This window comes from Callorhinchus milii, unplaced genomic scaffold (assembly GCF_018977255.1).
Source record: "Callorhinchus milii isolate IMCB2004 unplaced genomic scaffold, IMCB_Cmil_1.0 Scaffold1, whole genome shotgun sequence".
Classification (NCBI taxonomy): Eukaryota; Metazoa; Chordata; class Chondrichthyes; order Chimaeriformes; family Callorhinchidae; genus Callorhinchus; species Callorhinchus milii.
Window position 1 is genome coordinate 106823640 of NW_024704742.1, and position 23740 is coordinate 106847379.

A 23740-nucleotide genomic window follows, 5' to 3' on the forward strand; every position below is an offset into this window, starting at 1 on the left:
GGTAGCACTCTTGCCTCAGAGATTTCTCCTGGTGTCCATACAATCATCCAGATAAACTTATCTCGATGATTGCTGTGGGATACTGATGAGAGCAAATTAGCTGTTACATTCGACTTCAAAGTACAGTAAATCTTGTGAGCACTTCAAAAATGTGAAAAACATTATAAAAAATGTAAGGATTATTATAATTAAGTAATAGCGAAAAAGCCCAACTCACAATAAGCCTAAACAAGACCATTTCAGGTAAAATGTAATAAATTATCTAGCATACTGAGCCTAACAAATTATATTAAGAAGAAAGTTTACATTAAATACTATGCAAATGATATAATCCCGAAAGGTACTGAAACCCTTGTGCTGATTTCACTAGAAATTCTCCATAAATAAAATCAAAAGAATAAATGTACATTTTGAGGATATAATTAATTTTCTTTCTGGCTAATTTTCAGTAGGCATATTTGCTTTGTGAAAATATAGCAATGGACAACTAAATTGATAGCTGCAATTTATAACAACAAGGCATGCATTTATATAGCACCCTTCACTCGAGGTTGCATCTTGGAGCGCTAAACAATGATGTAGGTCGACGCAGAGCTGGGAAAGAAGGTGAGGTAACCATAGGCGCAGTTGAAGAAGAAAATCTTCAGGTTTGATCTGTAGTCAGGCAAAAAGGTGGCAAAGCAAAGGAATTGAAACAGGGAGTTCCAAATGGTTGAGGCATAGTGATTCATAGAACAGCCAAAGATGGTGGAGCGTAGGCGTCAAGGGAGGTACAGAAGACTGGAGCCGAACTGAGCAAAGTGGTTAGATAGAGGAGTGGGGTATGATCAGGTTTGAGAGATAAAATCGATCTGTTCTACGACAGGGAGCCAGTGGACCCTAGCAAGGTCTGGGATGATGGGGGTACAGAATTTGGTGGATGCAGGTGACAGAGTTTTTAATTAGTTGGACTAGCTGGATTAATTCAATTTGTTGAATTAAATTATCTGAGGAGGAGTTACATAAACTAGGAATGTATATATTATAATAATAATAATCCTTGCATTTAATATAGCGCTTTTCACGTCTTCTAGACGTCTCAAAGCGCTTCACAGAACATACTGTAAAGTGATTTGACTCTATGTTTGTGGGCGAAATGCGGCAGCCAAATTGCGCACAGCAGTGTCCCACAAACAGTCGTAGATTGAAGTGAACAATTTATGATTGTTTTTTTCTTGAGAGATTATAATTAGGTGTGTGGAGTAAGGAAACTTGCCCAAGATTTTGCCTTGCTGGGAATCGAACCCAGGTTTCTTGCTTGAGAGACGAGTGCTCTAACCACTGAGCTAGACTAATTTTACAGAATGGAGAATATGTGGAATTGGTTACCCAGGGAGATAGTTGACATATGCATGAGCCAATTCATGAAGAAGAAGAAAGGAATTTGGTAAATAAATTAATTCAGAGGTTTAAAAGGTTTGCTGTATTAGTTTTCACTTTCACCTGATGGATCACAATGTTCTTTTCCTTCCCTGCATGTTCCTGTATTCTTACAAACCATTTTGATTTCCATTCATAGAAATGCCGCAAATCCTCATCGTTAATTCTAATTATCCAACATTTACATTTTATTATTTTAAAAAAACTTTTTGTAAACACAAGGACTGAAGCACAAAAAAGACTCATGCTAAGCATATAAATCAAAACAATAGTTCATACAAATATATATAGTACAATTAATAGTCCTTATATTTTGTATAGCACCTATTTATGCCATTGAAACATCTCAAAGCCCCTTACAGGATTTTACTGTAAAGTGTAGTTACTATATAGTTATAGGCGAATATGGTAGCCAATTTGCACACAAAGAGCAAAGTGAATGGCCAATTTTATATGGAAGATTGTTGGCCAGGACACCGGGAACAGCTCCCTAATAGAAACAGCAGTAAAATTATTGAGCTGAGCAGAGAAAGTGTGGGTGAGATTGAGTCTGTGATAGAGTAAGTTTTGCTTGGTATATCAAAGAAAACTTGAGCTGAGTAATTTTTTCTTATTCCACAAATTCTTGCAAAGTGATCATGAAACTGTTCTACACATTTATGAGACTGTGTACTTTCTATAATCAATGAAACAAAACAGCTTCCAAATGAGAACAAATCACACAGAATAAGTTTATTGGCACATTTAATTGTATTTAAAGTTGTTTCTTCAGTCCCTTCCCTCACCCCAAAGAAAAACAGGACAAGTCTACGGATGATGTTTTTCTGATGGTACCTTAATTACTTTTGATCTAGCAAACAACTTGAATTTCTCAAGCATATGTGGAAAGGCAGAATTTAAGTGAAACTTGTCCCCAGGGGTAGGAGAATACTTGAACAATTTGTGTGGAACAAATCCATCGAAAAAAACATCTGTTAAGTAAAAAAAACTAACAAACCGCTGAAATTGAGAACATGTACGGTGAAGTAACTTTTGGCTAGAATATGCCCTTTGTCAGTCTCCCAAGCATTGAGTGGTATATATTGCCATAAAGCAACCATACTAATGAAGCAGATACCAGAGTACAATCTTGAACATGGCTACTTAGAAACTGGAATAAATTAAATTCTCCAGCATTTATTCAACCAGAAACAAAACAGTCTGCATAAAAAGTGTGCAATAATTATCGCTCAGGGGCATTTTGCTAAAACATACATTGCTCAAACAACAGCTAGAAGGTATTTACTATCAGCAGATTCAAATCATCAATTATTAAAAGGAGTATATAAAAAAAATTGGCGTGTTAAAGAAAATTACAGCAGAAGCCGTGAAAGACAGATGGTGGAGAGGAAGAAATTCACAGCAGGATTCTAGGCATCAGTACACAAGAACAATTTAGCTGTTGTATTTAATTAATGTTTTCATCTCATGGATTTAGATTTTTTTTTACTATTTAACAGATGTGTTCAGGGGATTCTTTTACTTGCATCTGCCAAGCACTGGCATGTACAGGAGAGCTCCTACCTTTTGGGAGTAAGCTTCACTTAATTTATGGTTCTTCAATGTATCCCAATTTTAATTGGCAACTGTGGCACTGTAGCAAGTACCCATTAAAGCTGCGGAGGAAGATTGTTTATCTCTTGGTAAATACATCAAAGGTGTCTTTCAGTCTGGTGTCACACTGCATTAATTTATTCACCATGGCAATAATAATGACACAATGCATATCTTTAACCAATGCACAGGCATAGAGAAAGCCAGATTATTCATGCCAAGGAACCAGGCCTTTGCATGCCAAACTGAAATGCATCTAAACACTGGAAAGAAAGTAATGAGACACATCCTGTGATACCTACTCATACAACCATCAAGGACACCATGAACATTATTAAATAGTCAGGTGGACAAGGGTATTTCAACAACTCTCATAACCAGGTGCCAACTTGGCTCCGTTGGTAGCACACTTTCCTCTGAGTCAGAAGATTGTGGGTTCAAGTCCCATGTTGGGACTTTGAACTCACATTATCTAAGGCGACACTCCAATGCAGACCTGGGGGAGTTTTCTTGACAAAAGAATTCTTTTCATTTTGTAGTCTTTTGACAAACAAAGTCTCAAACAAAGAAAATGTTATTGTACACAGGAATTGTGACTCGTCACATGATTGATCAGTGACCATAACTACTATAAACCAATAGTGTGAAATTAGTTTTGTGGAAGAAATCAACCTCATTTGCTATAAAAAACCTCCAAATATTAGTCATTTCATGATCGTCAATGCAAAACGACTGTTACAGATGTTGCTCATGATGATGGTGTCACTAGGAATATAATTAATTATCTCACTTGTGGATGATTCTGCCTGTACATCCCATGTGAATATTAATATTTGGATGACACTTCTACATTCATTCAAATCCCACTTATTCAATCCAAAGAGTCTTGGCACCTATTACATGAATACTAAATAATTCTAAAACCAAAGGCATGAAACATTCTGCATGACTAACTTGAGCTTTTTTGATTACCCTGCAAAAAATGAATTTTGTTTTTCTATTGAATTTTCTATGGAATTAAATTCTTGGTAAACATGCTTTAAAGAATGTTATAAACATTTTGACTGAAGCCGCAAAATTTGGACTATGCAATTTTTTAAGAGCAGAAACAAAAATCTGCAATTGATACCAATAATCTGACAAAAGTAAAATGTACAGAAAAAAATCATGCAGCAAGGATCACCCATCTTACAGTGGTTGCTTTCAGACAAAAATAAATTCATCATCAGACAGCCATCACTAGTGCATGCGTGCTTTTAGACTTTCTTTTACGTGGCAGATGTTATAAGATTGCAAGTTGTTGCTTTTGATGTAATCCTCTGTTTTTTTCGTGGTAGAGGAAGAAGAGATTTAGATTGGAGACTAGGAACAAGACAACTTGTTGAGGCAAATGCATAGATGTATTTAAGGGAAAGCTAGATAGATACATAAGGGAGAAAGGAATAGAAGGTTATGCTTGAAGGCTTAGTTGAGGAAGGGCAGGAGGAGGCTCATGTGGAGCATAAACACCGGCATAAACCAGTTGGGCCGAATAGCCTGTTTCTGTGCTGTTTATTCTAATGTAATGTATTCGATTGCATTCTAATGTAACTTCAACTTTTTCAATAAAAATCCCCAAAAAATTGGTTATTCAGAATAGAATGGAAATCAGGAGTTTCTAGGTTTTAATAGAAGAGATGTAGGGATAATCTGAAAACCTTTGCTTCATCAGCTTTAGTATCAGAGAGGAGATCCAAGGAACATATTTCAGGAGAAAGAGTGGGTCGGTAAAATCTACAATAAGATCAATTTTGTTTTCTCTCTGGTAGGATAGAGTCTAATGCACTGAATGACCTTTTCATTTTTCATAATTTGTTTTGTTTTTATTATGTAACTTGCTAAATACAGCATCAATTTGACGGACTTCAAAAAGTTTTAAATTCAGTCAAGTGATTTTCTAATTGTAAAACTAAAACTTATTATTTGCATGTTTTGTATATAGATTATATTCAACTTACTTTGTTGCAATTAAATAACTCTATCAATGTCCTAACGTGTATAGATCACACCTTTTCAGTAACAGGAAATCAATTTTGCATGCACTGAGAGTAACTGTGTGTTATCATCCATTTCAATCAATGTGCTCCATAAAATCAAAAGCTTGAAAATAGAGCACTCCTCAGTTATTAACCAGACACACAACTAAATGCTAAGGGTTTTATTGAAATAGCAGCATTAGCATAGGCTTGTGCGTGTTGTGCTATGTGTTATTCATCTCCATGTGTGGAACCTGGTGCAGCATTTTGGAGAAAGAAAGATTGCTCTGTGTTTTCAGGCAGTAAATTCTGACCACACTCCAAGGGATTAGATTTAAACTCATAAATAAGTACAGACTGAAGACAGATAACACTGCTCTATTCGGGAGCCCTACAGTGGTGGAATCAAAACACAGTCAATTTGGAATTGGTGACTCTATAAATATATAGTGCACTCTATAATAATAGTAATAATAATCCTTGCATTTCATATAGCGCTTTATCATGTGGTTGAGACGTCTCAAAGCTCTTCACAGAATATATTGTAAAGTGGAGTGACAGTGCATCTGTACAATTGGATGGAGTCAGGACTGTGGAGTCAAAGGACAGTGAGGTGAGAAGCTGTGGGATCATGTGGGCTGCACAGCACGTTGGAGCGCACTAACAGAGTTGGAGCGCACTAACAGAGTTGGAGCGCACTAACAGAGTTGGAGCGCACTAACAGAGTTGGAGCGCACTAACAGAGTTGGAGCGCACTAACACAGTTGGAGCGCATTAACAGAGTTGGAGCGCACTAACAGAGTTGGAGCGCACTAACAGAGTTGGAGCGCACTAACACAGTTGGAGCGCACTAACACAGTTGGAGCGCACTAACACAGTTGGAGCGCACTAACACAGTTGGAGCGCACTAACACAGTTGGAGCGCACTAACACAGTTGGAGCGCACTAACACAGTTGGAGCGCACTAACACAGTTGGAGTGCACTAACACAGTTGGAGCGCACTAACAGTTGGACCAGGGGGAGTCTACACACTGGCTCACAGAAATCTTTGGTCTGAGGAAATGTTTTAAAAATGTCCCTGGTTTTGGGCCCGATCCAGATAGGCTCGAATTCCAGATACCCTTATTTACCAGACATATTTAGTATCCATTGGCTTCTGCAAGGGATAGAAAGCCTGAAAATAACAAACTCATGTGCAAAATGTTTCAAAGCTAATTGGTTTAGGAGTTGAGTGTGAGTTTGACTTCCGGATAGCAGAGTCTAGTAAGCTGGAGGGTTACTGTATACTATTGTTCGTAAACAGCAGCACATCTCCAAAATAATACTCACATTTTGTAAAGAAATATCATTATTACAGTCAAGAAAATAGCTTCGGTCTGAGACTTACCCTATCTGTGTTACTGTTGTCCTCCCCTTGCCTGTAAAAACACATCGCGCTGCAATAGTATCACCATATTTAATATCCATTGGCTTCTCCACAGGATAGAAAGCCTGAAAAGAACAAATGCACAAGGAAAACGTTGTGATGGCAATTTTCAGTGAAGGAGTTACAGAAATAATTGAAGTAGGTAAATTTAATGGACAATCTTTGTAGATTATTTTAATTCAGGAACAAACCTACCTGTGGCAGCTGTGGACTCTGCCTCCCAATTTGCGTCCATTGTCCATCCCTGATTCTGTATCCACTAACCACCTGACCTAAAATTACAGAAATGAAGATCAAATGTAGTATTACTCGCACAGTCCAATAAACACACCCTTTTAAAAACAATAATTCAGCATACATTACAATACTTCAAATCACATTACTGAAACGGGCTAAAGGCCACAGAGTTACAAATTACACGGCTAGTTAACATGTGCAATCAGATGAGATGAAAACAATAATTGTACCACAAGGCGAAAATACGTTATATTGATTAAAATATAATACTATTTGTAGAACCCAGTTAGCATGTGCTGTAAACCTGGAATCCAATATTAACATGTTTATGCTCTTTCTGTCTTCAAGAGATTGAGATAAGTTACAACAGCACAGAGATGTTATCTATTATAATAATAATCCTTGCATTTGATATAGAGCCTTATCATGTCTTCTAGACGTCTCAAAGCGCTTCACAGAATATACTGTAAAGTGAATTGACTATATATTTTGTGGGTGAAACATGGCAGGCCAATTGCGCACAGCAGTGTCCCATAGACAGTCGTGACCAAATTATTATTTTTTTTGTTGAAGGGATTATTACCTCCAGAAAAGCGATTCACCAATTGACTAACAACTACTAATGAGTATTAAGAGACAATGTAACATATATTTTTAATGCAGGTTGCCTTTAATACCATCAATGTTGAAGGTTTCTGAATTTAAATGGAATATGAATGTGCATCACAAACCAATATTTCTGCTGCACGAAATCCTGATGTAAAAAATGTCTCAGCAAGAACTAAAATACTCCTCCCCCTCTTTCAGTTTTACCCGGAGGTAAACAATCTTTTCTGATGTTAATTGCCTCTTTTCGTAAAGTTTGCTGCTAAAGCATTCTGATATAGCATTGTGGGCCTTTCAGGACAGATAAATGCAATCCTGGTCCGAGCACAAATTATTCTTACCGAGCTGATGAGTATGGGTTCTAAAGGCAAATGGGTGGATTACAGCCTCCTCGTAAGGGCACGCAATATCTCCATTCACCACTGTAATAAAATACAGAAAATTAAGTTTACAAACACTGCATCATCACTATATTTTCCGTTCCATCCAAACTAGTCCTTAATGCAAGAGCTTTACAAACTGTCAAGCTCATAATGTGAAAAGCTTTTGTGCTTGTATACCGTTTCAAGGGACTCAATACCAAACCACCACAGCACACTATTAAACATGCATTTCCTGGAGGTTTATAAAAGCCCTTTTGATAAAAGTAGCATATAAGAGTCTCCTGTACATAAATGGACTTACAGATAAGGTAGTTAAATTTACAGGGGTGGGCAGGAAGAGGTGAAGGAAAAGTTGTGGATTCAGAAGAGGCAGACAAAAACTATTCATGGCTTGGGTCAGCAGGTGGTCTGATTAATGGCAAATGAAGTTCAACTCTAATAGGTATAAGGTACGAAATACTAAATAAAAGTAGGAAGAGCATGTACTCCAATGGGTGGCCTATAAATTGACAGGGCAATATTCAAAGAGACTAGGACTGTTAATTGATTCCTCACATTTTTGTAAACTGCTATTAAATGTAATCTGGCATAGGTTGAGTTTATTTCATGAATGCTCAACCCATAGAAAAAGGTTCTTAACAGTAAAGTGGTGTTCAATTTTGCTTATTTTTGTGACAATAAATCTTTAGAATGGGGAAAGGGGGAAATCACAATTTTCAGAACTATTCTTTTTGAAATGAACAATGTAAGTCAATAGGAATCGATGTAAAACTGAATGCAGAACCAAGCATTATCTACGCGAGTATAATCCTGAAATCTGTGGACAATATAGTGAGAATCTAAATTCATTGATATTAATCTTCAAAAAAAAGGTGATTGAATTAAAAGGTGATTGACTGCCATGGTGGTGCAACGTATTTGAAGATCAAAAGCATGACAAGGAGTACTTTCTAACTTTAGCCATGCTACACTCACTGGAGACCAAGCTGCCTGCCTGACTCTAAACGACACTAACAATTTGGAAGTGGTCGCTCGAGCACATTGACCCTGTGACTAAGGATGATCATAGAACTGAGAGAATATAATAATTTCCATCTAAAAAGACACAGAAGCGTTTATTATACACACACACATTTCCACACTTAAACACAAACCCTATATTTCCCATTCCAACTGTTCCATGTAGCTTTACAGCAGGAAAAAATGTTACACAAAATTAAAGTTGGCACAATTGCTAGTTACTAAAAAAAATTAGGAACAATGTGTCATGTACCTGCATCAACATGAGATTAAAACTCTGCTAGCAAAAACTAAATCCCACAGATGCGGGGTTCAAAATCATTGCACAAATTGTTATTTCTTATTTATTAATGGTTTTAATATTAATATTAATCGAGTTTTCAGATTTGCTGTTGTTTTGGGGTCAATCTTTTTAAAAAATGCTAATTGGTTCATATTTTGTAATTTAAACCTAACATCCTTAACAGGTCAATAAATTGTTGGAAGAGAAATTGCTAAATTAAATTAGTTGCTAATTAATTACTGAATCAATTTGCAGCAAGATCACAGAAAGCTTCCTTTGTTCGGATCAAAAAATGTCATACCTATTCTAGTCTTGGGAACAAGATGGATTTGAAGGAGATTACGAGTTAATGGAACAGAAATCTGACTTATGTGACTATGCATTTATGCCCAGAGTTTTAAAATGTGTGCACATTGAAGGACAGTAATAGCTGATGATGGATTTGTCCCTAATGCAAATGAGAACTGAATTTTCCAGAAACCTCTGTTCAACCATACTGAATTGTTCCCCCAATAATTTCTATGCAGTAGCATCACTGATCTAAATACTTTCACAAATCTTGCCTATAACTTCTTGTATCTCCTGCTCCTTTTATTTTTGTGGCAACAGATTTGACCATTTTAACAGTTAGTATTTGTGCCCAAGATTTGCGTACAATAGGAACAATCCAATACTGGATTTCATTCAACAATTCCCAACAATCTGACCAAAATCGTACACAGTTTAAGATTACTTGCTGTTTCCTATTGTTTTACAATCACTTTCTTTTCAATCATGCTTTCTAACCAGGATTTCGACTGCTTCCCTTAAAACTTCAGCAAAAGCTTCTGAAACATACTCAAAGAGAGGTTTGTTGGGCATGATTCTAAATCTATGCTAATTGTTTCTTAAGTTATTATTGGATAAGTATTTTTCCAACTTCCCCCATAGAATTTTATCTTATTATATTGCTATTAATCTAACGGGCATGTAATTGCTTATGTCAGCGCCAACAAACTTTTAAATTACAGGTGAAAGATTTCCCCCAGTATTGCGATGTCCTCTCAATGTGAAAAGTGCTATATAAATGTAAATTTATATTGTATTTGTGGTTTCCAATCCTGTACACATCTATTGCTACCCCCACTCCCCAAGAATCTATCAATTAATCCTATACATCTATGCTATTCTGGATAAATGTATTCTAAAATTCCAACAACTCATTGTGTGAAGAAATTTTTTNCTTTTCCTTTCAGCTACCTTAGATCTTCCATTAAGATTATGCCCTGTTCAGTATATACTGTACTTATTGCGCTTGGATGATCAACTTTATTCAATGTTTCCTCACATGTGTAATAAAGCCAGAGTACACATTACCTCTTACCAGAACATTAAAAAAGCAGTGCACTGAAGTCACTAAGTATTCAACTTGCAAGGAAGATATTAATACTTATGATTCTATAGATCTGCACAGATCTGTGCAACCAAACTGATCTTTCTAAAACAGCAGTCTTAAAATCATCACAAGTTGGGTTGAGAGGATCAGATTTCATCTTCTCCTGAGGCATTCGATCACTTTATACGTTCTACAAGAGTCGTGGTTCCAGAAGTGCCAATCATCCTCCAGTATTTATTTCACCCAAGTGTGCATTATTCATGTGTAAGTCTTGAAAATGATAATCGGGTTATTTGACAACAACGGGCATCACGATTGAGCCAGAATCTGTCCTGACTCACTTACAACAACAATAACAACTTGTACTTACATTTCACCTTCCACGCAGTGTATCGTCTCAGTGCGCTTGAAACTTACACAGAGCACTTACACAAACTTCCGGCAAAAGGTATTGGACAGCAATCAGATGCAGAAGAAATTCTAGCTGATTTTGACCCTCTCCTTCTCAGAGGCACTGAATTGTAGGGCACCTGCTGTCTCCCTGATTGAGATCAGTTAACTCAGTAAACCTGGGATCTTCCCAGTCTTTTATCACTCAGCTGTTTTTATTTGGGGTTGGTGGTGACTGAAAAAGGCCTCAGACTGAGCAAATGATGTTGGTATATAATATGTGAAGCTAACACATGTTAATTTGATGAAAGCATTTGACTACATGACAGTAATTATACCTATTTTAATAATATTAATTTGATAATCCTTTTCAGCACCATTCTACAGGATCCCTGGCATCACTTTCTATTCAATCACTGCACAATCATTGGATGGAAAGTATTGATACACACCAGTTTTCATGTTATCAACTTATCATTCAACCACAGGGGCAACGATTCTGGGGCCCCTAATAGTGTTGCCAGTGGGTCCCCGGGCAACCAAACCTAATGGACAGATATCCCTCCTCAGCTGTGCAACTATTAGCTGAAGGATGGCCAGTGTGGGCACGAAGAGGCTGCAGATTGGGTGTGGTGAGATGTGCATCATGCTGGCTGCCCCCCCCACTCCCCTACCCCCAGCAGGTTAGGTTGGTGAGGAGGGGATTTCAATGGGTTTTCAAAATGGCAGCCCTCTCGCTGCATTGGGGCTTCATGCATTTAGGGTTGTCTGTGCCTAACACAGCCACTGTTCATCCATCATCAATGACTAGGCAGCATGATGAATGGATTTTGGGTGGTGGGTATTTCTCACAAACAGTAAGAGTAAGCTCAATTGGTTTATCAACATTACCCCAGTTCTGAGATGCAATTACTGCCTCCAATCCATGCCACAATTTATACAAAAAAAAGCGATTTTTCACTCTTAGCATTTTTAGAGATGATGCAGTGACCTGTGAAAGGAAAGTTGTGGTATCAGATTAATTTTACTGGTTGTCAATAGCTTCTTCAAATTATCAAGAAATGATCTACTGTTCCCCATTTCAAACTTGGCTCCTTTCACTCCTTTTGGGGGGGAAGGGGGGGGAAATGCCCCAAAAGTCAAAAATAATTAGTATTTCCGAGCAATTTTCAACAAAGAATGCAATTGTATGAAAATAATGGTTGAAACTCACCTTTTGCTCCTGGTGGTATTACAGTATTTTCAGACATGAGGAGATATATGCCAGCAATCAGAGGCTGTCTGCAGAAGGAGGCAACACAATTGCTCTTCAAATCCAGCAATGAAATATCATCATAAAACTTTCAGCCAACCTGACAGATCTTTAGGATCCCAATCATATTGCCTCTACAGCTGATATTTAAAGTATTGATTCTAACCTGTGGCTTCACAGTGGGCTCAAATCAATATGAGTCTATCGTATTCAATAGAAATAAACAGGAAAAAAGATGAATCGGATTTAACTCATATCCCTCTGCTTTATTTCTCTCTTCCCATGCCCAAAGATATCAGTGAGTTCTCATTTCCAGTTTGTGTTAATTATATGTAAATTATAACCTCTCTCAAAACATTCTTAAGTCTGTATGTCTCTTAGTTCATTTTAGACACCAATATAAGGTTGGGGAGACATTTTGATTTAACAGCTTACATTTTGCTTCTGCAGATAGGACACAATCTAAACCCTAAACTGCTTGCGATTCATCGTGACTGGTAAATTCAGTATCCAATGGCAACCCACAATTTTAATCATTAGATTTTCCACTATCATTGAAACTACAGTAGATTAGACTTGTTCTTGGTGAAAGTTCTTGGTGCAATGAAAAATTGAAGGCAAACTAAACATTCAATGAGTCTACAGGCTAAGTAAATCCCAGAGTCTTTGGAATATCTTTAGTTCAGAAATAACAGAATTGATTTTTTTTCAATGATACCCAAATAACAGCAACCAAAATAGAGTAGTCAAGCATAGAGCATCTATAGTGAGCTGTAATTTTGGGTTCAGTTTTCACAGTGCAGCTAATGAGCAATATGTCCAGGCTATAACAGGCAGAATTCTTTTTGAAGTGTGTGCACTGCCTTAGTGCATCAGGATTCTTGTTCTATTTGGCACAGTACCAAGCATCACCCAATTAACATCCATTTCCTATGTGCTTTTGTGTCAGCACAGAGAGAAATTCCAGAGAGGCACAAGAGAGAAAATTACCTCATACAGTCCAGTCACTTAAAGCATTCCTTTTCCTGTTTTTAAAAAATATATATATTTTGACACATTCCCTTCCAGCCCTAAAAATTATACTTAAAGGACTGCGCATGCTCACAGCCACACAGCCACTCACTTCCCATATGCTAGTCAGCTCTTATGCTTAAAATAGCCAAATGTCCAGGTCATTAAGACACCACCAACAACGCTTCCTGTGGGTTTACGCCCAGGAGGTGATGTCGACAGAGACTTGATAACCCAGATCGTTGTCCATATGTGGAATATACAACAACAATTTATATTTTATACAGCGCCTTTAACATTGGGAGGATGTCTCAAAGCGCTTCACCAGCTGAATGGGATCCGCAACCTACTGGGGAGAGAAGCTGAGGAGGGTGGGCCTGGAGGAAAGGTGATCAAAAGCACAGTTGAACAGATGGGTTTAAGGCAGGCTTTAAAGGTGGGAGGTAATAAGCAATGGAGAGGGACACAAGAATGTAGTTCCAAAGAGAGGAGGCAAAATGGCTGAAAGCTTGCCCAGTGATGGTGGGGTAGACCGGGCAAAGGACAAGGGTTACAGGAGGTCGAAGAGGTAGCGAGTGGCGAGGCCGTGGAGGGATTGGATTGTGAGGACAAGGAACTTGGATTCGATCCACTGGTGGATGGGCAGTCAGTGAAGCTGAGCTAAGACGGAGTTAAATGCTTGAGGTGTTTGGTGTGGAAGAGGACACGGACTACAGACTTCTGGATTGTCTAAAGATTGTATAAGAAGGAGTTGTTGTTCTAAATGATTCTCACACAATCATTTCATCTGGTTCATCCTTGTCTGAAGTTACTGAAGTTACACAATAATGGTAACACAAGGTAACCAATGCAAGTTAGTTTCAATACTTACGGCACAAGTGTCATTTGTAGCGTTACACCAGAGCAATCCTTGTGGTTATCTGAAAGAAAAATACAGTATATGAAGCTCAGACTAAATGTATTCATTATCTAGTCATAATTACATTTTCATAAATGTAAAGGTCTCATAATTGGAACCTATGTTAGATTAACTCTGAATCTCATTCATTAAGACAGAGTGTTTCAATGGTTTATATTTGTAACTTGACATTTATAACTTCCAATGATTTGTATTGTAACTTGACACGAGTGTTAATTCAAGATCAGTAACTTTTCAAAGAGAATGTCTCATTGATTTTCAACAATCCTTAATGTTTACTTATTTAGTGTCCTTATGGTGAAGCGTATGTGAGCTATGTGCAATGAGGGATGTGAATTCATCATCGATCATGTTTGTTTAGCAAGCTTGATAAAAACGTGGTTACATTTTGCATTTAAATAAAAATAAAGGAGAATAATAATAATAATCCTTGCATTTGATATAGCGCTTTTCACGTCAGGAGGACGTCCCAAAGCGCTGCACAGAACACACTGTAAAGTGAATTGATTGTATATTTGTGGGCGAACGCGGCAGCCAATTGCGCACAGCAATGTCCCACAAACAGTCGTAGATTGAAAATGACCAATTTATTATTGATTTTGGTTTTGGAGGGATTATTATTAGGCTCTGTGTGGAGTAAGGAAACTTGCCCAAGGTTTCGACCTCTGCCTGGAATTGATCTCAGGTCTCTCGCTTGCAAAGCGAGTGCTCTAACCACTGAGTTACAGGACTCCACATAAGGAATCACATAAGCAAGAATTATACTCAGTGTACTTTCTCATATTGAGAATACCAAAATGGGGTCTAATATACAGTGTTTTTTAACTTTTTTTTACAATTAAATCTAATTTGCACAAACAAAGACTACTTCTGTTATCCACACAATGCCCCCTGTAAATTCTATTTCGGAGAAAATTTCTTCCAGAGCAGTTTTTCTAGGTTGATGGAAATAATGGAATTTCTTAAACCTGAAAATTAGATGCCATTGTGTTAAAATTATAACTTGCAGGGATATTTTTTACACCTTGTGGAAATCCCATCTTTTCCCGTTTCCTCTGAACTCGGGAGCTACTTTAAAGAGTTATGCAAACGTGCAATAAGAAGTAGCTATATAGGGAAACCCAGAAATAGGCATTCAGAGTTGGCCTTGAAGCAAATCCATAGGTGCTCAAACCATGAGAAATCAAAAGTTTCCAGCATAGGAAACCTGCCCAACTGATTTCTAGGCTGTACCTATACATCTATTTGAAATAGGGCTAAGTTAGAAGTGCTGTTCCCCCACTTTTGCTACAGTGATATTTGAGATAACCAACCCTGGTTTTAACCCATGAGGGTGGTGGCCCTTAGTGAGAGCCAACAGGGGAACAAATGGAAAAGGAATGGCAGGAACCCAAGGAAATGTGAAGGAATAGGCAAAGGAATTATATTGTGAAGCAGTATTGGTAGTGGAGGATTCTGCAGTCACAATCATTGAATCAGCTAGTCCACAACACAGAAGTCATCAATGGATTATTCTGTTACATCTCCAGGTACATTAAATTCCATACAAATGAACAATACCAAAATGTGAAGCCGACTGCCAAGAGTATATTTTCTTACATTCAAAGGAAAGGTACAGATATAGGGAATAATTGACAGCAAACACAATGCTCTGAGTGCTCTGATCAGAAATTCTGCATCTTCCATTAAACGTTGTCCTTGTGAAGGTGTGTCTGGCAAATGAACCTCAAGTATTCTGGAGGATATGGCCAATGTTTTTAATCTAAGAGCTCCTGCAATGACTTTTGAGAACTTTTATCTTTTGCATACTAAGATGCTTGTCACTGTGCAGCTAAAGCTAATAGTGCTTCTAGGCTTCTACTGGAAAACTTTCTAATATAATAATCCTTGCATTTGATATAGCGCTTTTCACATCTTCTAGACGTCTTAAAGCGCTTCATAGAATCGACTGTAAAGTGAATTGACTGCATATTTGTGTGTGAAATGCAGCAGCCAATTGTGCACAGCAGTGTCCCCCAAACAGTCGTAGATTGAAATGACCAATTTATTATTGATTTTTTTTTAGAGATTATTATCAGGCGTGTGGAGTAAGGAAACTTGCTCAAGGTTTCACCCTGCTGGGAATCAAACCCTGTTCTCTTACTTGCAAAGCGAATGCTCTAACCACTGAGCTACAGGACTCCACAATATGCTCCTCAAAGGTACTGAATAGAAATTATATGCTGCATGATCCAAAACAGAGCAACTGAAAGGCGACGTTTCCTTTTGACAAAGAGAACATTAGGTTCCACTGGAATGATGAGCTAGCTGCAGATCCACTGCTGCAAGGAACGTCACAAGTAGAAAAATCACTGTCCACAATAATAACATTATGCAACAACTTTAAGTCTCCCCAATGTAGAAGCTTCTTTTACTGACGCCAATAGTCCATCAGCTCTAAAGCTTTTAAAAGAAGCATTATACAAGCGAGGGTCTATTATGCATCATGGGTAAACCATGTGTAAACATAGCTGTATTATGCTTTATGTATAAAGAGGGAATTACGGAATTAATTAATCAATGAAAAGGATTTATTATTTATTAATCCTTTCACTGGTTGTTGACAAGACCACAAGAAAGGTTCCAATGATGAAGGCCATTTAATCTGATCCTTCTATAGTGCCCATTCTACAGTCTTCCCATTATAGCAGCCAAATATTTCTTAAATAAATTCAACATCATGGACTAAAGCACTTTTCTGGTTGTCTGTTCCAGCAGTTAATTATACTCTGGGTAAAGAAATACTTATTGGTGTCTGTCCTGAGATTGCCCTTCATAACCCTAAACCTGTGCTCTCTTACCTAAACTCTAACCCTTGGCATATCGTAAGATCTTATGTGTAGTGGAAACTGAGGCTACAGCCATATCCAGTGCTAGCTTCCTGGCGTCATGATGATACCACAGAACACAATCATTGTAAAGGTTGAGGACATTTTTACTATAACCTAAATAATAATAAATAATACTTTGCATTTGCCTTATCCCCTCAACAAGAGATCAAGAGGATATAATATAAAGTGGAATGGCTGTATGTAATTTCTGGGTGAACGTAGCAACCAAGTTGCACACAACAATATCCTACAACAGCCATGGAAAGACTACTAATTGTATTTGGGGAAGTGTTAGCCAAGACAATGGAATAACCTTGTCTTTCTCGAATAGTGCCAAGGGATCTTTAATGTGCACATGGACAGACAGAAAGAACTTCGGTTTAACATCTCATCTGATAATGCAGCACACAACTGCATTGGCGTGTTATCATAGACTACATGGGTTCCAAGTCCCAATTGACTCAGAGGCAAGAGTGCTAACAACTGAGCCAGGCAGGTACGCCGGTGTACAGCTAATTTCGACATATGGTACTTGGCATTCCTGAGAAATGGCAGACCAGCATCCTGCAGGACACTGCAGGCAGGACTCATCTAGCTTTAATGTTCAGACATCAGCACCATCACAGATCTCCAGTATTAGGACTGTCAGCAATTACTGTCATCACATGTGGATTCCAGCTTTTACTGACTGCATTTCTTCATTGATGGCCTCAATGGGCTTCCAAGATTTTTGCCCAAGATTACTGGGGCAGATGAGTGACTCCTCACATAATTCTTTAATTCTAATGTTTCTCAAAGTGACCTATTGTTATAGTGGTCGACCATTTCAGCCCAAAATGCAAGTTAGTATGCAGGAAACGATTGGGCCAGCTGCAAGAATATGCAATTCATGGGTCTATTGTGCAAGCATGTTATACACTAATTCACACTATAGTAAAGCATGTTATAATAGGGCTGCAAAGTATTTTAAAGCCAAATATCCTCATTTACAAGCTTCATCAATTAAGCGGTCCCGAGACACTACCCAGGTAAAGTTATTATCAATTATAAAGTCCATTATCAATGTGTGGGGTTTTGTAGTTTATTTAAAAAAGGGCACATAGTGAAATTTCATACAACTATTTTATAAAAGAGCATATAATTCATCATTCTGAGAATCAGAAAATATTGGAAATAAAACCTTTAATGCTTTGGATTTAATGCAAGTTGCTGTCTGCATCTGGGGAGGAATAAAATTACTACTGTACTCTCAAAAAAAGTAAGGAGTGATCCTTCTTTTCAACTGAGGATGCTTCAAGACAATTTATTTAATCTCTGAAATACAGGACTTAATCACCGGCCCCAAATCTCAATTGTGGTTAGGCCATAAAAAGGTCACAAAATACAGTCATATCATATTACAGTACACTGTTTCTCTTGACACAAAAATGATGCCTTATGAGAATATACATTATTGCTAAGTTTTGGCAGCATGAAACATATACTCGCAATCACTTTTAATCATTGTAGATTGATGACATTTTGTAAAATGACTATTATGTTGTTGTATTACTATAAAAATAAATAAAAATAATAATCCCTGCGTTTGATATAGCGCCTTTCACGTCTTCTAGATGTCTCAAAACGTTTCACAGAATATACTGTAAAGTGAATTGTATATTTGTGGGTAAAACAAGGCAGCCAATTGAGCACAGCAGTGTCCCATAAACAGTCGTGGATTGAAGTGACAAATATTTTTTTTTCTTGAGGGATTATTATCAAGAGTGTACAGTAAGGAAACTTGCCCAAGGTTTTGCCCTACCAGGAATTGAACCCAGGTCTCTCGCTTGCGAGGCAAGTGCTCTCACCAATGAGCTACAGGACTCCAACCACTGACCACTGCTCTTACCACTGAGCTACATTACTATACATTTTTACTACAATTGAAAATTATTGAACATTTGTACTGCTGTACCTTTAAATGAGGGATTGCTGATGATTGTACTTGTGTAACTTGTTAACTTGCTAGTAATGCAAAGTGTTGCATTTTGGTAGGAAGAATGAGGAGAGGCAATACAAGCTGATGGTACAATCTTAAAGGGGGCAAATGAACAGAGAGACCTGGGGGTCCACATAAGCAAATCTCTGAAGGTGGCAGGACAGGTAGATAAAGCTGTTAAAAAAACTATACGGGATACTAGGGTTTATAAATAGGGGCATAGAATTCAAAAGTCAGGAGGTTATGTTGAATATTTATAAAATGTTGGTTAGGGCTTAGGAGTACTGCGTTCAGTTCTGGGCACCGCACTTTAGGAAAGATGTTAAAGCATTGGAGAGGGTACAAAGGAGGTTCACCAGGATGGTACAAGGAATGAAGGAGCTTAGTTATGAGGAGAGGTTAGCAAAACTAGGATTATTCTCCCAAGAGCAGAGAAGATTAAGAGGGGATTTAATAGAGGTTTTCAAGATCATGAGAGGATGTGATAGGTTGAACTGGGAAAAACTGTTTCCACTGGCATGTGGGTCAGTAACCGGAGGACACTGATTTAAGATAGTTGTTAAAAGAAACAGAGGGAAGGTTAGGAAACATTTTTTCACCAGTGAGTTGTTCGGATCTGGAATGCATTACTTGAAAGGGTAGTGGAAGCTGATTCAATAACAACTTTTAAGAGAGAAGTAGATGGGTATTTGGGGAGGACAAGGTTACAGGGCTATGGAGAGAAAGCAGGCCAGTGGGATTGAGTTGGTTTGCTCCTTTAGGAGCCGGCGCAGACGCGATGGGACGAATGGCCTCTTTCTGTGCTGTATAATCATACTATGATTCTATGATTCTAAATGAATAGGGTCTGCCTTTTCTTTATCTAATGTCCTTGCTCTGTCTGATATAGTTCATGGGAAAAGGAATGTGCAACAGGTAGACCGTGTTAAGTGAGAAGTAAGACAAAGAAGTGGTGTCTGTGTGTGTGATAATTAGTCAGCCTTGCAAATAGATGTTTTTTGTAATGTGAGGAGTGAAAACAAGAAAATGGTATCTGTGAGCCAAACCAGACAGTTTTGAAGGTCACAAAAATATGTTTGCTCCTGTGTATAAATATGGGGCATTAACTAGCCAAAAGTTGGAACAGACACAGGCAGAAAAGAAAGAAGAAATTACAAAGAAGAAAACTCCTGTCATACTGCCATAAAGGTTGAAAAGTTGATTTTCACCTATCTGCGTGAGCTTGATTGTCTCAAGATCCCGAACCACAAAGACTCAAAATTTTGGTCAACAATTTCATTTAAATGAAATACAATTAAATAAAATTGAATTATAGTGACGGTTTGAGTCAACAATTCTGTGACACTCTTAGCTATCTCGACGAGACAGTAAATCAATTGCAAAGATGATGATTATTATTATTGTTATTATTATAATAAGTGAATGGTGATCACTGCTGATATGTTATATCAGGAAACCCACAACAGTTAAAATCTGTTCCTACTGCTCTGTTGACTTCCTGTTCTGGATTGGTCAGATTAACCTCAAGTCCCTGAAGCTGTTTCACAGTTTGCACATTATCCATCAGGAGAAATTAATCATTTTATTTGCCAATATTTTGGTCCTTTTGGATTTGAACCGCATGATTCAGTGCAGACATGTGGAGAATATTTTCTATTACTCTCAGCCATGGAAAGATCTTGAGGTTTTATATTTATAGAATACTTCTATGGAGCGGAGTATACAAATCTGTAAAAATGAGATATATACAAACATTAAATGAAGGAGTAAATATTTCATGTTAACAAGTTACATAACACGTTGCATACGCTGGCCAACAATCTCCCAGATAAAGTTGGTCATTCACTTCATAGTTGTTTGTAGGACATTGCTGTGCGCAAACTGCCTGCCGCGTTCGCCTACAAAATTTATAGTTAGTACACTTTACAGTAAATCCTGTGAAGCATTTTAAGGCATCCTCCTGACGTGAAAAGCGCTATATCAAATGCGCTTAGGATTAATTATTATTAATTCTTCATAATGCACACACTGTTTGAACACAGACACGAATAAGCACTAAAATCTTCTATATGATCAAAAATATTTAAAGGTTTCTTCTAACATGGTTTTCTTTATTGAAAATGCTTAATACCTATAGAGGGAATATTTGCCAAGTGGAAAATTCAACAGATCACTGTGTATCCTGTTTTTGGTCAGTCGGTGACTGATAAATTCGGAAACTCATCATCATGCTTAAGAGTATCCAAACCAAACCATTGCAAGTTCAAAATATGTAAGGGGATTTGTTTGTCTCGAATAGAGTGCACACTCTCCCCTCAAAGGAACTCACTGTGCTCACCTAATCTTGAAAAATATTTAGTGTAGATTGGCAAGAGCCCAGGCTTGGAGACCTCAGAATATGCACTGGGATACTGCTGGAGTTTAACTAGTTAAAACGACACAGCTTGTCATTTTGAACATTGACTAACAAAATTCTCCACTGCCTCTTCAGCTAGGATCACGCTTCCCATTAGGGCAATGACTTGCATGGTTAGTAGGAGCCAAGTGGAAAAAATCCCTAAACCCAGTAACTGGTCTGCTACTCCAATAGGTGGCCATGTGATGAGCAATTTTAATGACAATGCCCTTCATTAGTGTCAAACTCAATAAATTAAATTGGAACAAGTTTGCATCAGAACAGACGGCCGCTATTTTTATCAGGTTCCCAGAGCGAGTACAATCTCCTATCTGTACATCAGTAAACACAAAACAGATGTAAATCACAAACATTTTACAGAACACTGTTGAAAATCAACCAACAAGAATATCATGGTGGTTCCATGAGCATCATAGAGGAGATGCAGGAATAACATTTCCATGACATAAACAATGATCGTCTGAAATCAACTGTTTATTTTTCCAAAATATATCTACCGCCATCTGTTTTTACAATACAACCTTTATCAACTGGATGGGAATACTTGATGAAACCTGAAAACTTCCCGTCTGCGATTTCCACACATGGAAGAATACATAAAATTAACCTTTTAAAAATAGCACAAAACCAGAATGACTGGGGTTCTATTTCAAAATGTCTTTCTTGCATCAAATATTTTTCCTACATCTGTTTTTCAGGTTAAAGTCTATTCCCTAATTCTTACTGCCCATATTTTTCAAGTCAAGTCAAAGATGAGTGGGTGTGGGGTGAGGGGGTTGAGTAAATGCAGAGAAGACAGAAGGAGCATCCTAATACAAAGGAGGAGAACGAAAAGCCCACAAAATAGACAAACAGCATAGCACGAAGGAGAGTAAAGACAATAAGACCATAGCACCTGGCAATTGTGGTTGAGCTCGCGTCAGGTCATAGAAGTAGCCTCTGGGATCTCCCTCTGAAATTTAATTTCCAGAAGGACAATTGCATTCCATGAATCCATTTAATGTCCAGTAATCTGGTACTGTCAGTTTTGAGTAAGAAGAACTCAGCATGCTCAACGCACAGGAAGTGACATCGGTGGTAACCTGATTTGGTTTTGAATCACCATCTTTCTGCGCACATCCAAATTGTGATTTTATGAACCACAACTATTGCATTATAATGGGGCTCCAAGAATAGGGCAAAACTACATACAATAATGTCGCAAAATAGATGTGCATTTACAGATCCACCAAATAAACAAACATATTCAGCTATATCAATCACAGTAATGGATTACTATGCTTTTGGATTCATTCAACAACATTTCTCTCAGGTACACATCATGCTCTTTGACTGCAAAGATTATTGTGGGGATAAGAAGTGGTCCATGTATTTTACTCTCACATAAAAGTTAAAATTGAAAAACATTTCTTCATTGCAGATGACACCAAGTTAATGGTAGATTGCAAAGCTGAACAAGATAGGTTACAGGAGGATTTGAACATAGTTAGGAATTGGGCAGACCGGTGCCAGATGAAATTCAACATAGATAAATGTAAAGTACTTCACATGGGGACAAAAAATCCAGGAAGGGACTATTAATTGAACGGAAGGAAAATAATATGTTTGGGAAATGAAAAGGACTTGGGGGTCCTGATGGACAATAAATTGAACCTCTCGCAACAATGCTGTGGCAGTGAGTGAAGCAAACCAGATGTTGGGATGTATCAAAACATCAATAGCAAGCCAAAATAGTGGGGTAATCCTGCCACTATATAAATCATTGGTGAGATATACAGTTGTGTACAGTTCTGGTTGTCGCAGTACAAAAAGGATATGGGAGAAATCGAGAGGATACAGAGGAGGGCAACCAGAACGATTGAGGGAATGGAGGGACTGGACTATGAGGAGCGACTAAATAAATTGGGCATGTTCACGCTGGAAAGAGAAGATTGAGAGGAGGTATGATTGCTGGGTTTAAGATTCTGAAGGGGTGAGACAATGTAGATCATGACAGGCTGTTTCAACTCGTCAAGAATAGTAAAACCAGAGGACACAGCCTGCGATTTAAGGAGGGTAAATTCAGAACGAGTCTACGGAAACACTATTTCAATGAGAGAATAGTAAACCTGTAGAACAGGCTCCCTAGGGAGATGGTTGAAGCAGGAAGTGTTGATTCTTTCAAATACAAATTAGATAGTTTTATGAAATAATATTCTGGGATATCGTACATAGGTAGTTCAGGACATACGTGCATGCGACCGCCAAGAAGGTGGAAGGAGAACTGGATGGAGGTAAGTCTTTTTTTTTGTCTAGCATTTCTTGTGTTCTCATGTTCATGCAGAAATCTCACTTTTTGGTAGTAAAAAGATATCCTGTTGAAATGACCTCTCCCCCCATTCCCATTTCAGATCTTCCAGCCAGAGGAATAGTGCTCCACTGATGCACATAAAGAGTCAGTATTTCTTGTTTTGCGCAGAGCAAATGCATCCTTCCCAATGCTCCAACTGTATTAAAAAATTCAAGATCCACTGAGTATTTGCCTCTGTTCTCGCACGTTTTTGAAG

General features: G+C 37.9%; 1 protein-coding gene across 1 annotated transcript in view; it reads right to left on the minus strand.

Annotated features, from left to right (window-relative positions):
- The window catches only part of pam (peptidylglycine alpha-amidating monooxygenase), a 117485-nt gene that overhangs the window by 44308 nt on the left and 49437 nt on the right, over positions 1-23740 (minus strand). Inside the window, 5 exon segments of the mRNA XM_007893118.2 lie at positions 6416-6519; positions 6650-6726; positions 7639-7719; positions 11962-12029; positions 13883-13931. Coding sequence (XP_007891309.2) covers positions 6416-6519; positions 6650-6726; positions 7639-7719; positions 11962-12029; positions 13883-13931 — 379 coding nt within the window.